General features: G+C 39.9%; 1 protein-coding gene across 2 annotated transcripts in view; it reads right to left on the reverse strand.

Moving 5' to 3' along the window:
- ttc21a.L (tetratricopeptide repeat domain 21A L homeolog) overlaps nt 1-21,188 on the reverse strand; it is a 45,957-nt gene that overhangs the window by 19,154 nt on the left and 5,615 nt on the right. For both annotated transcript variants that reach the window (XM_041565418.1, NM_001091636.1), the window contains 13 exon segments: nt 20,989-21,099; nt 19,524-19,690; nt 17,317-17,439; nt 14,798-14,955; nt 13,875-13,959; nt 10,684-10,782; nt 8,928-9,117; nt 7,583-7,680; nt 5,711-5,911; nt 5,283-5,412; nt 3,471-3,628; nt 1,420-1,635; nt 1,072-1,310 (listed from right to left, as the gene is read on the reverse strand). In XM_041565418.1, the coding sequence (XP_041421352.1) occupies nt 1,072-1,310; nt 1,420-1,635; nt 3,471-3,628; nt 5,283-5,412; nt 5,711-5,911; nt 7,583-7,680; nt 8,928-9,117; nt 10,684-10,782; nt 13,875-13,959; nt 14,798-14,955; nt 17,317-17,439; nt 19,524-19,690; nt 20,989-21,099 (1,975 nt within the window).

Consider the following 21,188-nt stretch of genomic DNA (forward strand, 5'->3'; position numbering starts at 1 on the left):
CTGAAAGCACAGGATCAGGCACAATGCACTGGCTGCCTACAGCCAATATTACAGCTAGCAAAAATACACTTGTTGGTTCAGGAATAAAATTATGTATCGTAGAGTGAATTATTTGCAGTGGACATAGTGTAATTTAGAAATAAAAACAATACCATAAAAATCTTGACAGAATCACTTTAAGGCTCATCTGAAAAGCACTTTAGACCATTTTTTAGCCCATTCTCACTCTCACTCTATGGGTCACAAAGGAAAGCAATTGTACCCATGCTCAATGTTTTTAAATGTGATATTGTGAGTACAGACCCACAGGGGAACTGAAATCAATTTAATCCTGCACTGCCATGTAGAAGAAAGGCCAAAAACTCGACTGTACAACAATCGTAGATAAAAATGCCCATGTGTAAGGCCACTTAAGGCAATATTAAGTGTGGAGATAAGGAGATGTAAATTCAGATAAATGTATTGATGCCGGACAAATTTGCACCTGGGAAGTATTTGTATTTGTGATGCACCGAATACAGGATTCGGTTTGGGATTCGGTTTGGGATTCGGTTTGGGATTCGGTCAGGATTCTGCCTTTTTCAGTGAGATTCGGATTCAGTTGAATCCTTGTGCATGGCCAAACCGAATCCGAATCTTAATTTACATACGCAAATTAGGGATGGAAGGGAACTCACGTTAACTTTTTGTCACAAAACAAGGAAGTAAAACATTTTTTCCCCACTTTTTTCCTTTCCTGGCCATAATTTGCATATGCAAATCAGGATTCGGCTCGGTATTCGGACGAATCTTTCACTAACAATTCGGCCGAATCCCAAATAGTGGATTCAATGCATCCCTAATTTGTGACAAACAAGAGGTAACTGTACTTTTGTACTACTGTTATTCCTGACTATGAAGCAGTTTCTGCCTTGCAGTGTTCTTAAACATTTTCTTATCACCTCCACATTGCTCCATGCTCCAAGCAAAGAAGTATAGATCAGATAAAATGAACAGTGTCTGAAATGACTGGGGTACATCTATACCAAACTGTCCAAAGGGACATGCTTCACAAGCATGTAAAAGTCTTACCGATAGCAACCAATGTACAACTTCTTATCCTTTCTATTGTTGAGATAAATCTGAGCCATCTTTTGTTTGACTTCGGTGTAATATGGTTGGTTGGGAGCGATGTCTCTCAACACGTTCAGTGCCATTTCCACATCCCCTTTAGCAACAGCCATGTCTGCATTAGCCACAACAATTCGAATCTCTTCTGGCGTCCCTCCAAATTCATTGATTGCATCTTGAATTATTTTGGTAGCTTCATGCTGAAAGAACAAGGCAGAGAATACGTCTCTAAGGCTAAAGAACATCCTCACTCTTCAATCTATTCTATAGAAGCTGCTTTTTTACTGTAATATGTCAGAGATGTATTACCTGCTCTCCATTCAGTCGCAGGAGCTCTGCGAGTTCCAAGTATATAGAGACCTTGTCACTACTGTTCAGAGAGCCCCAAGTGCTTTTCTTAAAGGCACCTCTCTTCATTTCCTGGAGGCTCATAGTCATTTTTAGAGTTTTTATGGCTTCCTGAAGTTCTCCAGTCTTTCTCAGTACTCTTGCTCGAATGAGATGGTAAAGAGGACGCTCGCGAACCTGGTGAAAATAATAGCAATTACATTTCAGTTTAAATATCAGAGACTAATGAATTGAAACAGCAGGGACACAACAGGGGTGGCTGTATTTCGGAATACTCTAGTCCAGTGCTGTCCAACTTCTGTGGTACCGAGGGCCAAAATTTTACTGACCTATGTGGTAGAGGGCCGATAATGGAAGTCAGTGTTGACCACTCCCCTTTTAAACCACACCCACTGTAAACCACACCCATATTACCACAAGAACTTTTAAGATCATATCCACATTAACGGTGGTAGCACACCAAAAAACCAAGTGGTTGATGCTCACTGCAGGCAAATACCTCATCACTTTATATGTGAAAAATTGAAGTTATGTTAAAAACATACCCTTAAATCCATATGCCTCATCCTCCCCTGAGGATAATACAACAACCCCCCAACACATGATTAAACACCTTAGGGGCCCTTAACAACAATTTCCAAATGCTAACAAACCCCAAGAACAAACCCCTAACAGTCTTACATCCCACAGGTAGCGTAATTAGTGGCACCGGGAGGATAAGCTCAACATGTCCCTTAAGCTGCTCTCCTGTTGGTTCGGGTGCACACCACCCTGAACCCTTCACTTAAAATCTGGAGCAGTTTCCTCTCAGGTGAAAGCCTAAAATAATGCTCAATAAATGATCTTTATTGATTACCGGACTGGTGCCTTGACTGGGTGCAGCCTCCCGAGTCCGTCGCCAAGAGAACAGTATTTTCAGTTACCAATCTTTACAGCAGCGCATTACAGACCTCCATAGAAGACTGCCAAAGCCAGGATTTGGATTAAAAAGTTTAATATTTTATCTTTACATTTGGCATACAAACAGACCTCAGACGCTTGTTTTTATGTCAGATGTAAAAATGAAATATATAACTTTTTAACCTGAATCCTGGATTTGATGTTCTTCTATGGAGGTCTGGAGTAAGCTGCTGTAAAGATGGGTTACTGCAGTTTAAAGGGGAACTATAACGAAAATTTAACATAAACTTAAGCATACTAAAATAAGACGTTTTCTAAATATAACCAATTAAAAATGCTCTACCTTTTCTAAAATAATTAAGTTTATCTTCACGATTCCTCTCTCAGTATCTGTTTCTCTTCATTCTCTCTTCAAGCAGGAGTTGGGTGTCAGATAGTCATTGACAGTTCGATCCAATATGTCTTAAAAGGGGCTCCTTTTTCTTAGAAGATGTATTAGAGCTCACTCTATTAAAATCACCAGACCAGTGGCGTAACTAGATGTTGCTGGGCCCCACAGCAAATTAATTTTAGGGCCCCCAACATATCCAGTGTTTGTCCTGTTTTACCAATATATGTTCAAATTGCTCATCAATGAGAGCCTCATGGGGCCCCCTGTACCTCCTGGGGCCCCCTGCAGCCGCAGGGTCTGCTTCCTCTGTAGTTACGCCCCTGCACCAGACATCATGTCTCTCTACATGCAGGATTTGTGCAAAAGGCAGTTATTTTGTTAGATTTTGTTTGTACTGGAATCAGTTATTTGAGTGAGCTCTAATTCATCTGCTAGGAAAGCAGATAAGATATATTGGATCTAACTGTCAATGAATATCTGACACCCAACTCCTGCTTGAAGAGAGAATGAAGAGAAACAGATGCTGAGAGAGGAATAGTGAAGATGAACTTGATTATTTCAGAAACTTTGCAGAATTTTTCATTGATTGTATTTAGAAAGTTTCTTATTTCAGAATGATGAATTCAATTTTCATTTTCATGATTGCTCCCCATTAACAACCTCTAGGGGGTCACATGCCGTCCATTGTTGCAATATGAGTTTAGTTCTGTGCACTGGTTACCTTAAAATTGTGACTGACTCCAGTCTCAAGAGACACGGAGCATTCAGCAAACTTCCCCTGGGCGTAGTGGATCTGAGCCATAAGGAGGTGAAAATCTGCACATGCAGTGTCTACTTCTATACAGCGCTGCAGGCTTCCTTGGGCTCCCTCTAAATTTCCTGGAAATGATACAGTAATACCCATTAGAGTCACATATTGTTTAAGACATTTCTATCTCAATGGTAAACCCGATAAACTGTTGCTCAATGTCCCACTTGGCTTTGTCTGATCAGATCCCAAATACATATCAGTTTCTCTTTTGACGGATTTCCAAATCTCTGAGGGTGCTTTCAAGATATGGTGTGCCACAAAGTGTATACTATCGGTTGCTAGGATCCAAATTACCATTGCAACCATGCATTGATTTGAATAAGAGACTGGAATATGAATAGGAGAGGCCTGAATAGAAAGATGAGTAATAAGTAGCAATATCAACACATTTGTAGCCTTACAGAGCATTTGCATTTTTAAGTGGGGTCAGTGACCCCCATTTGAAAGCTGGGAAGAGTCAGAAGAAGAAGGCAATTAATTAAAAAACGATAAAAAAGAAAAAATGAATGCCAAAGTAGACGTTGCTTATAATTAGCCATTTTATAGCATACTAAGGGGTTTATTTATTAAAGTCTTAATGCAAAAAACTCCAAAAATTTGAGTTTTTTTCAGAATTTTTAGTGGGGAAAAAAACCCCTTAAAATTTTCGGGATTTATAAAAGCCCAATGCTGCAAAAAGTCTGAATGCAAAAATACAGCATCTCAGACTTGCCAATGTTGTATATTTGTCAATGGGAGAGGTCCCTAACCTATTTGAGGGTTTCTGTGGTCTGCCCTGGAATTAGGCCGAAAATCCGAATATTTCGGGCTTTCCGGACAAAAAAACTAAAAATTCTGACTTTTCTGGGAAAACCCTTGCACATATCAAGCAATTTCGGGAAAAAACCTGAAAAAATAGTAGGATTTTGATTTTTGCTTGATTTTATATCGAGTTTTTCCTGTTAAATTGTGCTTTTTTAAATAATAAATAGGGTCCAATCGTGGATTCTAGTTTGGGCGGACCTTTTTTTAATAAAATACTCCGAAAAATTCAGATTTTGATAAATAAGGCCCTAAAAGTTAACTTGAAGGTGAACCACCTGACACAACTGATTTTGATCAAAATGGAAGCATTTGAAATTAAAACTAAAAACTTTTCCCTGCTTTTATGACAACTTCAATACAAGTCTCTGGGGGTGGTTTCGGTTCCACATTTAGGGGCACTCAATGAATCAACAAGTGCCATTTATCTGTGGCATAGATTAATGATAAAATTCAGCTTTGCAAATAATGTAATAAATGAGGTCTGGGCACTAGAAAGACACTGAATAGTTTTTTTAGATGATTAAGGAAATAACAAAGCTGGGCATGAACCCTGGTTGTGGCATGGAAACTTTAATGATGCTAATTGGGAATTTTGCCAAGGAACTTCGGAGCACTCAGTTTGAAGGTAGGTGGCTTTATCGAATGCATTAAGCTTTGGAACACTATAAAGTTCATTTTATGTGTAAGTGATACCAACATTGCCTTGAGATTGGGTTTTCATAGTGTGGAACGCCATTATGATAAATCAATTTGCCCCTATATTACAGCCTCAATAGCACATTTTATTTTACATGTTATTCACTGGTAAGAGAAGGAGGTGATGCCCATACTAGTGCCATCACCTGTGTATACTCTGTACAATGGCAAAGGATTATTATAAACGTATTATGTGACATGCAACATGCCATCTATACATACCTGCCAAGTACTTAATCTGGGCCGTGTAGTACAGAGGTTCCGTCAAAGCAGGTGCCACACTGACCACAGGGGTGAGAATGGACAGCGCTTGTTTCAGAAGAGGTGACAACGGCTCCCCTGGGGCTTTGGGCTGATTAGAGATTATTTCATGAATGAAAATGAGGAAAAAAATCTGAAACGACTGCATACAAATAAGGCCTAAATTAACAGCATTTCCTAAATCTTTGTATAACCTATCCTATGACCTTTGACATAAGCAAATTGAACCTATAAATACTTACTTACTTTCCTTAAAAATGTGCTTTGTCCCTTTAAATATTTTGCAATGCATTTATTTATATAGATAAGCCCATGCGACCTGTGCACGTGTCATTTCCCTGTATAGTCCTCATAAATCTCTATTGTAGGAATATAATGGGCTTTCCTACCTGCTTGGGACAAAGCACCAGGTACTCCTGCACAATGTTAATAAGGAACGTGGGGTTCAGCTTTTCAAAGTATTCCACGCCGAGCGGCAGCCCACGCACTGCAGCATAGTGCAGTTCCACTGCTTTCTTCAGCAGCTCTGTGATGATCTGTTCTTCTTTTCCTTGCCTGGATGCAAGCAGGGCCTGGATATAGCACAGCTCCTAAAAAGAGCAACAGACATTTTTCAGCACTGACTTTGCTTGTAAGGTTTAGTTTCAATAGCATTTAGGGGCAGATTTATCAAGGGTCGAACTGAAAATTTGAATTTGAATTTTCGAATTTTTTTATGGTCAAAACTGTCAAATTAGACTAAGGAATTCAAATTTGTTTCGACTTTTTAATATAATTCAGGGATGCACCGAATCCACTATTTTGGATTGAGCCGAACCTTCGAATCCTGCTCGAAAGATTCAGCTGAATACCGAACCAAAACCTAATTTGTACATGCAAATTAGGTGTGGGAAGGGAAAACAATTTTTACTTCCTTGTTTCGTGACAAAAAGTCAAGAGATTTCCCTCCCGGCCCTAATTTGCATATGCAAATTAGGATTCGGTTTCGATTCGGCCTGGCAGAAGGATACAGCCGAATCCGAATCCTGCTGAAAAAGGACGAATCCCGAACCGAATCCTGGATTCAATTTAGATTTTTGAGATTTATCATACTCTGGCCATTTAAGAACTCCGTTTCGACTAGTTGCCACCTAAAACCTGCCGAATTGCTGTTTAAGTCAATTGGAGAGGTCTAAGGATCAATTTTGTGTTGTTTGCAGCCTTCCTCACATTCGAGTTTTTGAATTTTGAATCGAATTCGATTAGAATTTGATTAGAATTTGATTCGGGTTGATTCCATTCATCTGAGTTTAAAAAAATTAGATTTTTTTTTTTAAATAGATTTCAATTGGTTGAATTTTCGAAAATTATAGGGGTTTAAAAACTCACATGAATTAGAAATTCGACCTTTGATAAATGTGCCTCCCCGTGTTGCACAAGGAAAGAGGAGAAAGGGAGCATTCCTTTAAATGAATCATTTTTGTAATGATTTCTGTGAATCCAGTTAATAGAAAGTTTGATGGTATCTATATGAAAAGCAGTTTATATTTTAGAGCTAATTTATTAATACCCCAGACACAATAACTAAGGAGCAGAAGGTGTAGAGTACAGCTTTGTGGGGACACAGATCCCTATACTTGAAGGCAGGAAGTTCATAGAGGGCTATGCTGCTCCTTGCACCTGTTGGTATTCCCTAGCTTGAGCCACCCCTTATCTATTCCTCATGAAAACAGCAGCACTGCAAGGCCTAGGGAACACATGGTAGAGTCCTGCACTGAACCAATTTGTTAAACCCGCAACCGGACCCGCCACCTGCATTCTTACCCGCTTGGACCTGACCCGCAAGTACCTTATCCGCAACCCGATCTGCTGACCATCAAGAATCAGGAAGTGCTGTCATTGTAAACCGGAAGTGGCATCATTGGAAGTAGGTGTGGTCAGAAAAAAGGAGTAAAACTCGCTATTGGTAAAACCTGCAGTCCCGCAGTCCGACCCGCAAACTCGCGTCTATACCCGCACCTGAAACCCACTTTTTTGCTAGTAACCCGACCCGCTGCAGGACTCTAACCCATGGCTTCTGCTTGAAAGAAAAATAAATATTTATGCAGAAATAAATCAACAATATATATTTTACTGGCCCATTAAGAAGTAAATTCTGGGACCATTGTGCATTTCTAAAAGTGGTTTCCCCTTTGAACTACTGCTGCCTTAGATAAATAAAAAAATAAAACAAACCACCGTGCCAGTGATGCAGAACATGCAGCCCATTTACTGTACATAACCTTTGTTCCTCCGATTGATTCCTGAATTTCATGCAGAAAATCAAGTTGCTGTTCAGCCTCTTCTAGTTGACCCTGGAGTATCTGACACTGGATTACACCTGTCATACATAGACATACAGTGAGAGGGGACGGCACAGAAAAAAGAATAGAGGATAACGATGGTCATACATTAGCAGATTATCAGTATTGGAAGCGGCTAGAGAGATACCACAGGAATTGTTCTTTTTATTCAGGACTGTAAGCTAAATGAAGCTGCATGTTTTGCCAGCTTAATGTAAAGGGGATGTTCACCTGTGAATTAACTTTTAGTATGACGTAGAGAGTGATATTCTGACTGCCCCCATGGCTACACAGCAGCTTGTTTATATAAACTATAGTAGTACTTATCTGTTATCTACTGTGTATCCTGTGCTTGAATGGCTGCCCCCATGGCTAAACAGCAGCTTGTTGTTTATATAAACTATAGTAGTACTTATCTGTTATCTACTGTGTATCCTGTGCTTGAATGGCTGCCCCCATGGCTACACAGCAGCTTGTTTATATAAACTATAGTAGTACTTATCTGTTATCTACTGTGTATCCTGTGCTTGAATGGCTGCCCCCATGGCTACACAGCAGCTTGTTTATATAAACTATAGTAGTACTTATCTGTTATCTACTGTGTATCCTGTGCTTGAATGGCTGCCCCCATGGCTACACAGCAGCTTGTTTATATAAACTATAGTAGTACTTATCTGTTATCTACTGTGTATTCTGTGCTTGAATGGCTGCCCCCATGGCTACACAGCAGCTTGTTTATATAAACTATAGTAGTACTTATCTGTTATCTACTGTGTGTCCTGTGCTTGAATGGCTGCCCCCATGGTACACAGCAGCTTGTTTATATAAACTATAGTAGTACTTATCTGTTATCTACTGTGTATCCTGTGCTTGAATGGCTGCCCCCATGGCTACACAGCAGCTTGTTTATATAAACTATAGTAGTGTTTCTGAAGCAAACACACCAGTTTTACCAGTGCAGGGCAACACTTCATTATATTTGTATTAATTTAAAACACTTTCATTTTTTGATGTTACTGTTCCTTTAATATACTAAGGGGTTGTGCTCATTACAATTATTTTGCTTGACTATCCTGCTCATATGCTGGCAACTGAAGCAGCTAATCAATTCCCATTTAACTGTGGAAACTTCCCCAAGCCTTGTCATCCCTGATTAGATGGAGGCCTCACAGAGATGCAGGAGAGCTTTCAACTCACTGACAGCTCAGACAGTTCCTGTGAATAATGAAGCCATTACTAACAATGCAGAGCATCTGCAGTTTATTAAACACAAGCAAGTACCAACCAGTGAGGCCTTCTAAGTGATTTCCGTCCAACTTCATAGCCGTGGCATACCAGCCTGCAGCTTCTGTCACATTGCCTTGTAAGATGAAATTATTTGCCAGCGCTGTGGCCACTTCTGCATGTGGAGCCGTCTGAAATATCCGTCCAATCACCACTGAGACCTGTTTCAGGATTGGCTGGTTCCTTCCACACTGAAAAAGCAAAACACTTCCTTATTTACTAGCTCAATGTGTTGATAAGTAATTAATTGTGTTCTGTTAAGGGGGTTATTTACTAAAAAAAAAAAAATGATCTCATATTTTATTTAAAAAAAAAAACCACAACCGAACTATCATGCCAGATTTTAGCTTATTTATTAAAGTTTACTTGTCACCCAGACACAAAAATCTGTATTAAAAAATTAAACATGAAATCCAATTTCTATGATTTATTAAATCGTTCATAGCTGTTGTAAGCTCATTTAAAAATCTCAGCTGTCAATCAAACATTGTCTGCCCCTCCTCTATGCCTTAGACATAGAGGCGGGGCAACAACTACTTTCACTTTCCATTCAGCACTTCCTACATGTCACTGCTCTCCCCACATTCCCCTGTTCTCTTCACCATTTAATTGTGTAGCCAGGGCATGGGGATGGACATCAGGCCCCCCATTCTGGTGCACAAACAAGATTCTGAGATGATACAAGGCTTGTCTTAATAACAGTGTCCACAAAATGGCGCCTGCCTGCTTGCTATAATGATGAATTCCCAGACTGATGGTAATGTCAGGGCCCGAAGGCTCAGGTTGGAGTTACGGACCAAGGAGGAAGCAGTATTCCGAACAAAGTTTGTAGTATCAAAGGGGTTAAGTAGTCAAATACAGGCAAAAGGTCAGTTCAGGAAGCAAGGTTCTTAATCAGGATAACAGGCCGGGGCCAAGATCAGGAATCAAGGTCAAATAGCAGTGTAACACACCCAGCAACACAATAAGTAGAACCTATAATCAGGCAAAGTCTGGCGTCCTTTTATAGGCATGTTTTTGCTCCAAAACATGCGTGATGATGTCACGCTCTGACATTGCGTGATGATGCCACATGTTTTGACGCCGGGCCTCGGATTTGCGTCTGCCGTCCCACGTGGTTTCCGCCATCTTGGGGAAGACACTGATGGAGTAAGGAACGCCGGCGAGCGCTTCTTACAGGTAATAAGATTCAAATAATGTATATAGTGTAATTAAAGTTTATTTTGCTTGATAAAATAGGATTTTGAATCATTATTTTGGATGATGGGTCCCCTTTAATTAACAAAAAAACTCGATTTAATCGGATCACGGTAAAACTCAATAAAATCGAGTGAAAACCCTAATCTCTTTAATTTTTCAGAGCTTTTTTCCCCCAAATTGCTCTAATTTTTCAAGTTTTTCCCCAAAAACCCCTGAAAAAGTTGGCTTTTCGGGCTAAATCCAGATAGATAGGTGCCTCTCCCAATGACTTATACAGGACAGGTCTGAGATGGCTGAATTTCAGAAACTATAGTTGTGTTTCTGAAGCTAACATAGCGGTTTAACCAGTGCGGGGCAACACTACATGATATTTTTTATTACTATAAAACGCTGTAACTGTGTGTAACTGTTTCTTTAAATTGCTTATGCCAATACCTACTCATTACATGTACACGACAAGTACATATGAGAAGAAGAGCTAACACTATAAGGAATATGTCAAAATTACAGCCAGTCCCTTCCCTGTCAGAAAGCTGAATAAGAAAAGGGAATCTTACCAAACTGCTGATAGGGAGGATTTTATGAAGATGCAGCATTGGATTTCGGGGCTCGGCAGCATCCAAAGCGTTAATAAGTTCCCTCAAATAGTTTAGAGCCTGAAAAAAAAACACAAAGAATTGCTTGCAAACACATTTTAGAAATGAGAGTTATACACAGAACTATGTAAATTATATTGAGAATATTAAATGAATAAACCTATTATGTTTTGCCAGTGATTCAAATAACATTGTTCTTGTAAAAACAAAGGGGTTATAATTATAATTGCTTGCCTCAGGCCCAGGCTAGCCCTCCTCTTTGTTTACTAGTCAGAATAACACCAGCGATTCTTGCTGCAGTCCTAGCCCTTGAGTTTGTGCTGAAGAGCAAAATTTCATCTTCTCAAATCTAATTTCCGATTTTGCTCTACGGATGTGCACACAACCCGGAAAGGCCACAAAGATCCATGGGACAGCAAAATATATAGTGAATAAAGTACCCCCTCTTGTAAGATATATATATATTGATGGCACAGTGCTCACTAGCACAATACTCTGGGCTGTTGGTTCCTCATAAAAGGGAGTGTTGGTCCAGGGTCGAGTTTAGCAATTATAATCATTGTGCGGTGCTTAACAAATGGGCACCCCCAAATAAGTAAAGGGGAAGTCTAAAATAGAATAAGGCTAGAAATGCTGTATTTTGTATACTAAACATAAACTGCACCACAAGCCTAATCAAACAAATGATTTATCCTTTCAAAGTTGGCCACAGGGGGTCACCATCTTGTCACTTTGTTATACATCTTTGCAAGACCAAGGTGCTTGCGAGGGGACATGATTACACTTTACAAGTACATTAGAGGACATTATAGACAAATAGCAGGGGACCTTTTTACCCATAAAGTGGATCACCGTACCAGAGGCCTCCCCTTTAGACTAGAAGAAAAGAACTTTCATTTGAAGCAACGTAGGGGGTTCTTCACAGTGAGGACAGTGAGGTTGGGGAATGCACTGCCGGGTGATGTTGTGATGCTGATTCAGTTAATGACTATAAGAGGGACTTGGATGATTTATTGGACAGACATAATATCAAAGACTATTGTGAGTCTAAACTCTATAGTTAGTATAGGTATGGGTATATAGAATTTATGTGAAGGTAGGGAAGGGTGTGTGTATGGATGCTGGGTTTTCATTTAGAGGGGTTGAACTTGATGGACTTTGTCTTTTTTCAACCTGATTTAACTATGTAACTAACTATAAAAAAAAAATAAGACTGTGCACATGCTCAGTGTGTTCTGGGCTGCTTAGGGATCATCATAAGCACAAGTCAAATAATATCTGCCAGAAGCCGATACAAAAAGACTGATTAATAATCAGAATATACAGACTACACTGGGTCCTGTGTTGTCATGTAATCTAATGTGGATTTTATAGTTTTTGTATTGTTTAATACAAACTTTCTCCAACTCTGCAGAACCAGTGGCTGCAGCAAAATAATCCTCTAAATAGAATCCCAGTTTATCTGTTTAAATCTGGCTCCATGATCTTTGTCCCTGCAGCTGGAGTTGGAAACAGTAAAGGGGATGTAAAGGCAAAAATAAAATCCAATACAAATCTCTACACAGTCGCTGAGTGCTCTACAGGGAAACAAACAAAGCTGCTTCAGTTCTGCATGGCTGGGAAGTAAGGCGGGGGCTCCCCCTGCTGTTCATAAGTATGATTGTTTCCCTGCAGAGCAGTTAGGGACCGTCTGACAATTACTATCCACAGCAGTAAATGAAGGGAGAATTTCACTGCATACAGTCAGATTTCTTATAAAAACAGTACACATTTTTTAATTAACGTATATAAGCGATATTTTTTTTTGCCCTTACATGCCTTTTAACCATTTTATTCTCCGTTAAAGAAGAAAGCTACTGAGGCAGTTTATTACCAATAGATTAACCACAATAGTGCAAGTTATAACACTATATTTATTCTGCAGAATGATTTACCATACCTGAGTAAACAACTCTAGAAGCTCTCTGTTTGTTTATTATAGCAGCTGGCATATTAGCTTGGCGTGACATCACTTCCTGCCTGAGCCTCTCCCTGTTCACTCATAACTCTGAGTTTAGATTACAGCAGGGAGGGGAGGAGGGAAGAAGAGGAGCAAACTGAGCATGCTCAAGCCCAAGCCCTGGAGGTTTAAGCTGAAAACAGGAAGTCTGATACAGAAGCCCATGAGAACACAATAGAAGGAAAGAAATGTGGTGTTTCTTTGGACAGAGGACTCAGAGTTTACTGGTGTATTTATATAGACCAGGGATCCCCAACCTTTTGGACCCGTGAGCAACATTCAGAAGTAAAAGGAGTTGTGGAGCAACAGTAGCATGAAAAATGTTCTTGGGGTGCCAAATAAAGTGCTGTGATTGGCCATTTGGTAGCCCCTATGGGGATTATCAACCTACATTGAGGCTCTGTTTGGCAGTACAGCTGGTTTTTATGCAACCAAAACTTGCCTCCAAGCCTGGAATTCAACAATAAACACCTGCTTTGAGGCCACTGGGAGCAACATCCAAGGGGTTGGAGAGCAACATGTTGCTCACGAGCTACTGGTTGGGGACCACTGATATAGACCTTTCTGATAAAGCTTACTTGCTTTTAACCTTTCCTTCTCCTTTAATTATTCCCCTTTGAAGACTCCCATCCCCCCTAGACTAGTACGGCCTTCAACATGAGGTTTTGGCTGACACAGGTGAAATTATGCTCCAGTGCTTATACAAAAAATAAAGGAGCTTGTACATGATACCCTAGTGCTATAGACAAATAGACTACAAGGTCATGTTGTGCCTTTCTGAGAGCTGACTCGGCAACACGCAAACAAGTCACATGGAAAGTGAGAAACTCGGGTGTCAACATGATTTGCATGCTATGTGCTCTCTGGGCACATGCGTAATAATACCAGCTGGTATCTTCTGACATCAGCTAAAATGTATTCCATCTGGCAGCAGTGAAGCATATCTGCAATTGCAGTACCCTTGTTGAGTTGGCACAGAATCTAGAATCACCAAGTCACTCTCCTAGATACTGCACCCAAACCCCTATCCCACCGTACCCCTATCTATAAACCCAACTGATATCAATGCGTCTTCATACAGAAATGACACAGTGTTGTCACGCAATTCTTTGTTCTCTAGAGCATTTGTTTTATGACCGTGCTTAACACTCACCTTTTCTGTGCTTCCTTCTCTTGTAACACTATGAATGGTGAGAATCTGGAAAGCATCAATGTTAGCCCCATCTTTCAACAGAATTCTGTGTTTAAAAAAAAAAAGTATTTATATGGCATGGACATTTTCAATGGTATTTAAAGGAGAACTAAAAATGAATATGGTTAAATATGCCACATTTTATTTATTGACCTTATTGCATCAGCCTAAAGTTTCATCTTCTCAATAGCAGCAATGATTCAGGGTTTCAAACTTGTCACAGGGGGTCACCATCTTGGAAAGTGTCTGTGACACTCACATGCTCAGTGGGCTCTGATTGGCTGTTGAGAAGCTAAGCTTAGGGCTCGTTACTAATTATCCAGCAGAAAATGAGCTTCCCTGGCTGTAATATAAGCTGATGCTACAGGTTTGCTGATTATTAAATTCTGATGCTAATTGCACTGGTTTCTGTGCTGCCATGTAGTAATTATCTGTATTAATTACTAATCAGCTTTATATTGTGACATTTCTATTCTATGTGTACTGTATATTGTGAGTGGGTCCCTAAGCTCAGTAAGTGACAGCAACACAGAGTATGTGCAGAGAATCAGCAGAAAAGAAGATGGGGAGCTACTGGGGCATCTTTGGAGACACAGATTGTTTACCGCTAAAGGGCTGTGGTTGTCTTGAGCTGGTACAGAACATAAATGTACAACATTTCTAGCCTAAATCTTTGGTTAAGCTTTAGTTCTCCTTTAACCCGTCACTGTGAAACAGCAAACTATTATTACGTTCTAAAGCTAAAGCCTCAAAGGGTAACTGGAAGCTGTAATGCAAATTTTCTTGCTGCTTTCTGCGCGACATTCCCTTGGCCAATCACATTCTGGCCCAATCTGCTGCTGCAGCTTACAGAATACAGTATCAGTCCCTTAGATATTATTTACCTCTGAGCTGTTTCAAGCGTTTGATCCCAGTCTTGTTGTGCAAGGAAGAGTCTCATCTTCAGAGTAAGTGCAGGTAAGAAAGGAGGGTAGTTGACTATTATTTGATTAATAACATCTAACGCTCCTGAATAATTTTGATGAGCCATAAAATATTGCGCCTGCACAGAAAAGGGCAGTAACATATGTACATTAATATCAAGATATGCATTATTGAGGTTTATTCAAACACACAAGGACTTTGAATAACCTGTAAAATAAGATGATTATATGTTATAATACACAAGAGCCGTGAATACCCTGTAAATTATATACTTATAAACGGTGCTTAGTGATGTCATCGTAATAATCAGAGCGTATTGATTTCTGCCACAGGACTCACTGAAACTTGTGTATTATAATAAATAAAGTAGCCCCTGTTGCAAAATAGGAGGGTTTTAGAAGTCACCTCAGAGTTCCATGACCTGTATAAAAACATCGGCCTTGTGCTTTTATATGGTCGTGGAACTCCTCTGTAACTTATAATATTCGTAAATTTTACAATAGGGGGAACTTTATTCACTGTATAATCGATGCTTAAAGTGGTGGGTCTTCTATTAGTGAACTTGTATTATGTTATAGAATGGCCTATTCTTAGTGATAGTTCAATCATTCATAATTTTTTGTAAGTTTTGTAAGATTGTTTTCCTGTTCTGCTCTTTACAGTTTTCAGAAGGGGGTCACTGACCCCAGCAACAAAAAAGATATTGCTCTGTGAGGCTACAATTTTATTGTTATTGATGCTTTTTATTACTTGTCTTTTTATTCAGGCCTCTCATCTGCAAATCTTTCATTTATACCACTTCCTGGGTAAACTGGAGCCCAGCAACCAGATTTCTGTTAAAAGTCCAAACTGCTGAACACAAATGTAAATAATTTAAAGGAACCGTAACATCAAAAAATGAAAGTATTTTAAAGTAATAAAAATATAATGCAGTGATGCCCTGCACTGATAAAACTGATGTGTTTGCTTCAGAAACACTACTATTATTTATATAAATAAGCTGCTGTGTAGCCATGGGGGCAGCCATTCAAAGGAGAAAAGGCTCAGGTCACACAGCAGATAACAGATAAGATCTGTAGAACATAATGGTGTTATCTGTTATCCACTATTTAACCTGTGCCATATAGGCTTTTTTCAAATCCCCCCATTGCTACACAGCAGCTTGTTTATATGAACTATAGTAGTGTTTCTGAAGCAAACACATCAGTTTTATCAGTGAAGGGCATCACTACATCATATTTTCATTACTTTAAAACACTTTCATTTTTTGGTGTTACTGTTCGTTTAAGCAATTACAAAAAATGAAAAGCAGTTGCAAATTGTCTCAGATTATCAATGGCTACATCATACTAAAAATTCATCTAAAAGTGAACTACCCCTTTAAAGGGGAAGGAAACCTTGTCGGCGCTAACCCCCCTCCCCCCTCCCGTGTATTGCCCCCCCTCCCTCCTCCCCCCTGGCCTACCCCTCCCGCTGGGCAAATGCCCCTAACTTGTTACTTACCCTTCTGCGCAGGTCCAGTCCAGGGAGTTCACAGGCGACATCTTCTTCCACGCGATCTTCTTCCTCCTTTGACCGGCGTTTTGGCGCATGCGCAGTAGGAGCATTTCGCCGGTACGGATCTACTGCGCATGCGCCAAAAGTCACGCGCATGCGCAGTAGATCGTACCGGCGAAACGATCCTACTGCGCATGCGCCGGTCAAAGGAGGAAGAAGATCGTGTGGAAGAAGATGTCGCCTGTGAACTCCCTGGACTGGACCTGCGCAGAAGGGTAAGTAACAAGTTAGGGGCATTTGCCCAGCGGGAGGGGTAGGCCAGGGGGGAGGAGGGAGGGGGGCAATACACGGGAGGGCGGGAGGGGGGTTAGCGCCGACGAGGTTTCCTTCCCCTTTAATGATGACTGTGTGCAACATTAATACTTTATAATACTTGTGTTCTATAAAAAATAATGTGCCCCCTATTATAAACATGATATCTGAGGGCACCTCACTGTTACAGGAACTGTATAAAAGTAAAGGTATTATGCCTTTGTGCACATGACCATGTCAACCTTTCTGTTCTTCTGGCTTTTCTATTAGGGATGCACAGGATTCGGTTCGGGATTCGGCCTTTTTCAGCAGGATTTAGATTCGGACGAATCCTGCTGCCCGGCCGAACCAAATCGAATCCTAATTTGCATATGCAAAACAAGGAACTTAAAAATGTTTTCCCTTTCCCATCCTTAATTTACATATGCAAATTAGGATTCGGGATTCGGCTGAATCTTTTGTGACGGATTTGGTGGTTCAGCCGAATCTAAAATAGTGCATTTGGTGCATCCCTATTTTTATATAACCAGGTTCTCTAACATAAAATTTGAATTCTGGCCATTTGCAAAACCCCACGCCTTAACTTCACACCTGCTAAACTGAGATGCTGTACTTGCTTCTGTGTGCATTACTGTGTAATAGTCTGACCATTAGAATATAAAACAATTACCTTTCCAATAAGGGCAAATATATCCTTATTATCTTGAATGCCTTCTTCAAAATATCTGATGCTTTTATTCACAGTTGATTCCTTTTCGGAACTTAAATCCAGCCATCCTCTCAGCACCAGACCCTGAAATGAAATCCCAGACACAGGAACGATATGTAATAACCAGCAGGGACCTGTAGATTCTGTAAATACATTTGCCTTAACCCTATAGTACACATTTGCAGGCAGTATAACCAGGGCTGTATAAGAAGTAGGAAGGAGATTATTTCAATTACAACAGGGAATGTAATTATCCTAGTTCAAATAATTTGGGATTTCTTTGTTCCAGCAGACATCCAGTTGCAGAAAATCTGAATGTTGGGCCTTAGAACCTAGGCCAGAGTAATAGCAATAAAGTTGATTTTCACAACTTTACTCCTGCAGTTTGGCAGTTTTCCATAGTAATTGCAAGTAAAGATGTTGTACCATGTTAGCCAGTAAAAATGTTACAGGGCAACACTTTTAAAATAAAAAATAACAAACAAGTGGTATAAAGGTGATACCTTTATTGGCTAACTAAGATAATTATATCAAGCTTTCAGAACATTTTAGTTCAAGCTGATTACAATGAAGCTGCGGTGTTCTGTGGTATATATATATATATATATATATATATATATATATATATATATATATATATATATATACACACAACATTCAACTCTTAGGGCAAATGACCATCACAAAGGAGAATATCCGTCTGTGTGTAAAGTGTTAAAGTCATTTACGAGGGGCTCTGCAAAAAACTGGACACACCAATAGGAAATCATTTCAATGGCCCTCATCATGCCATGAAGGTTTCAAGAATTTTGGTTCTTAAAGGAATTGTTCAGTGTAAAAATAAAAACTGGGTAAATAAATAGGCTGTGCAAAATAAAAAAATGTTTCTAATATAGTTAGTTAGCCAAAAATGTAATGTATAAAGGCTGGAGTGACTGGAAGTCTAACATAACAGAACACTACTTCCTGCTTTTCAAACTCAAAAAAATAGTGAAAATCATCAGAAAATTTTTCGGATTTCCCGGCAGAAAGAATCAGATTTTTGCACGAAACCCTGCGCAAATCAGGATATCTTCAGGACTTCTCCCATTGACTTATATACAACCTCGGCATGTCTGAGATGCCGGATTTTCGGATTTGGACTTTTTCCATCCTCGGGGTATAATAAATCTGGAATTTTTGGGTTTTTTGACATTCAGACTTTAATAAATAACCCCCTTAGTAATTACATAGGAAACATGTAAGGGAAGCAAACCCTCAGACTTTTAGTAATTACATAGGAATCTAGTGCACTCCCAAAGGCTAATGACACACAGGGCTGATTCTTGGCTTGCGGGAACACAGGCCAAGAATCAGCCTCTACTCTGGCATCTGCCTTTTTCCCTGCCTGCACACAGAATCACTGCATTGTCTCAGATGCAGGTACACGTAGTAGATTTTGGAACTAAAACTCATGAATATGCTTCAACTGTTGTCAGCCTGCGTATTTTTGCAGGTTAAAGGAGAACTAAAGCCTAACTAAAGAAGTAGCTAGAAATCTTGAACATTATATTTTGTGCTTCTGTACCAGCCCAAGGCAACCACAGCCCTTTAGCAGTAAAGATCTGTGTCTCCAAAGATGCCCCAGTAGCTCCCCATCTTCTTTTCTGCTGATTCACTGCACATGCTCTGTGCTGCTGTCACTTACTGAGCTTAGGGACCCACTCACAATATACAGTACACATAGAATAGAAATGTCACAATATAAAGCTGATTAGTAATTAATGCAGATAATTACTACATGGCAGCACAGAAACCAGTGCAATTAGCATCAGAATTTAATAATCAGCCCTGTAGCATCAGCTTATATTACAGGGGAAGCTAATTTTCTGCTGGATAATTAGTGACGAGCCCTAAGCTTAGCTTCTCAACAGCCAATCAGAGCCCACTGAGCAGTGGTTTGGACTGCAGGTAGGGAAGAAGGCTGATTGCAGTGTAGGAGCTGATTCTTGGCCTGTGTTTTTGATAGGCTGAGAATCAGCTCTGTGTTAAAAGATATAAGGGGGCATTGCTATCACATACCTCAAGAAGGATGGACACTACAGCTGCAAAGCTAATCTTAATAGATTTGTTCCCACATGGAAGAGAATAAAAAAAGGTGTCCATGAATCAGCTGTTGCCATACTTACCTCCCTAGAGCGGTTTGATATCTTTAGCATTCTATCAATGTATTCCCGGGCCTTGTCTGTTCTTCCCATCAGCCACAGAAACATCCCTGCGTAATACAAAGCTTTGGGGCCGGCAGACTTACGGGTTTCCTTCAGTTTATTTTCCAAATCTGCCACTGCCTCGCGGTCTAAAAAGGGAAATTCATGGTTACAGTATCTTTTTTATTTCTATTTCATGTGTCTTCACATAGGAACATATTTTAGGATAAGAGAATAATCTTTATTCAAGCAATTCTGGAATGTTCCTATGAATTCCATAGGAACTTATCAGTATTACTGGGGGAGTTTAGGCATCAAAGTATAAGTTTATATATATATATATATATATATATAAATATATATATATATATATATATAAATATATATTTATCAAAGGCCGAATTTATCTCATTATTTTCTGTAAAATACTCCGACCAAATCCGCACTGGTTTTTTTCCCCCTTATTTATCAATACATTTTCCCAAAAATTTTATGTGCGGGAAAAAAACATCATACAATCATAAATTTTTTTTGGTTTTTCCATCTAAACCGTTTTTTTCTGATTTTTGCCCGAAAACCACAAAATCTTCAGATTGTTGCACGAAACCCAGCGCAGATCAAGATATCTTCGGGACTTCTTCCATTGACTTATATGCAACCTCAGCAGGTCTGAGATGCTGGATTTTAGGATTCAGACTTTTTACATCCTTGGGGCATAATAAATTCTGAACTTGTTTTTTTTTTCCAGGAAACATTCGGATTTTATAGTAAAAAAAACACACAAATGTTTTGGGTTTCTGGCATTTGGAGTTTAATAAATAACCCCTGGTGTCTGTCCCTGGAGTTTATGTGGTATGGTGGAAGACAGACCCACTGCATGGAAAGAGTAGGAACTTGTTGCCATAAGGTATGGGGCTTCTAAAGCCAAAGTTCTAGTGATGTAAGCAGAAGATAATAAGATAGATCTTCCCAGGGCCACCGTTAGAAATCACGGCGCCCCGTACAACAAAATTCCAGGGCCCCCTGGCCCCACCCGCCCCCCAAGCCCGTCCCAGATCCCGCCCACTCCACATCACAGTTAAAAGACCACAGTTAAAAGCATTAGTGCCAGGGCCCCCCTTACAACTTACAAAGAACATTTTTTAAAAAAAACATTGGCGCCAGGACCCCTTCACAAGTTAAAAAAAAAATAGAGGCCCTAAAGAATATATTTTTTTAAAAAATTGGCGCCAGGGCCCCCCTTCAGGCCCGGGTCCGATACACTTGTACCCATGTGCCCCCCCTGATGACAGCCCTGTATCTTCCCCCTTACCAGCCTCGCTATCATTTTTAGAAGAGAAAGCAGCATTAAGCTCCCGGGAACAGATACATTTCTCCATGTCTCATCTGCAATCCATGAATTTGCAGTAAACCCCCCATGTACACTGCATGTCTGCTGAATCCTTACCAACTCTCTCACTCCGTTTGTGTGCGTATATAAGTGCCATAGTTGAGCATAACACAACTGTCGGATCATCCTTGATAGGCTCGAGCCTTCTTATAGCATCCTGAACACGATCTGTAAACAGACACTGGCCTTAAAATGTAACTTTACACAATCAAGCACAGGATCTATTCACCAGAGACATATAAAATTGTCTGTACAGT

Source organism: Xenopus laevis, chromosome 6L (assembly GCF_017654675.1).
Source record: "Xenopus laevis strain J_2021 chromosome 6L, Xenopus_laevis_v10.1, whole genome shotgun sequence".
Taxonomy (NCBI): domain Eukaryota; kingdom Metazoa; phylum Chordata; class Amphibia; order Anura; family Pipidae; genus Xenopus; species Xenopus laevis.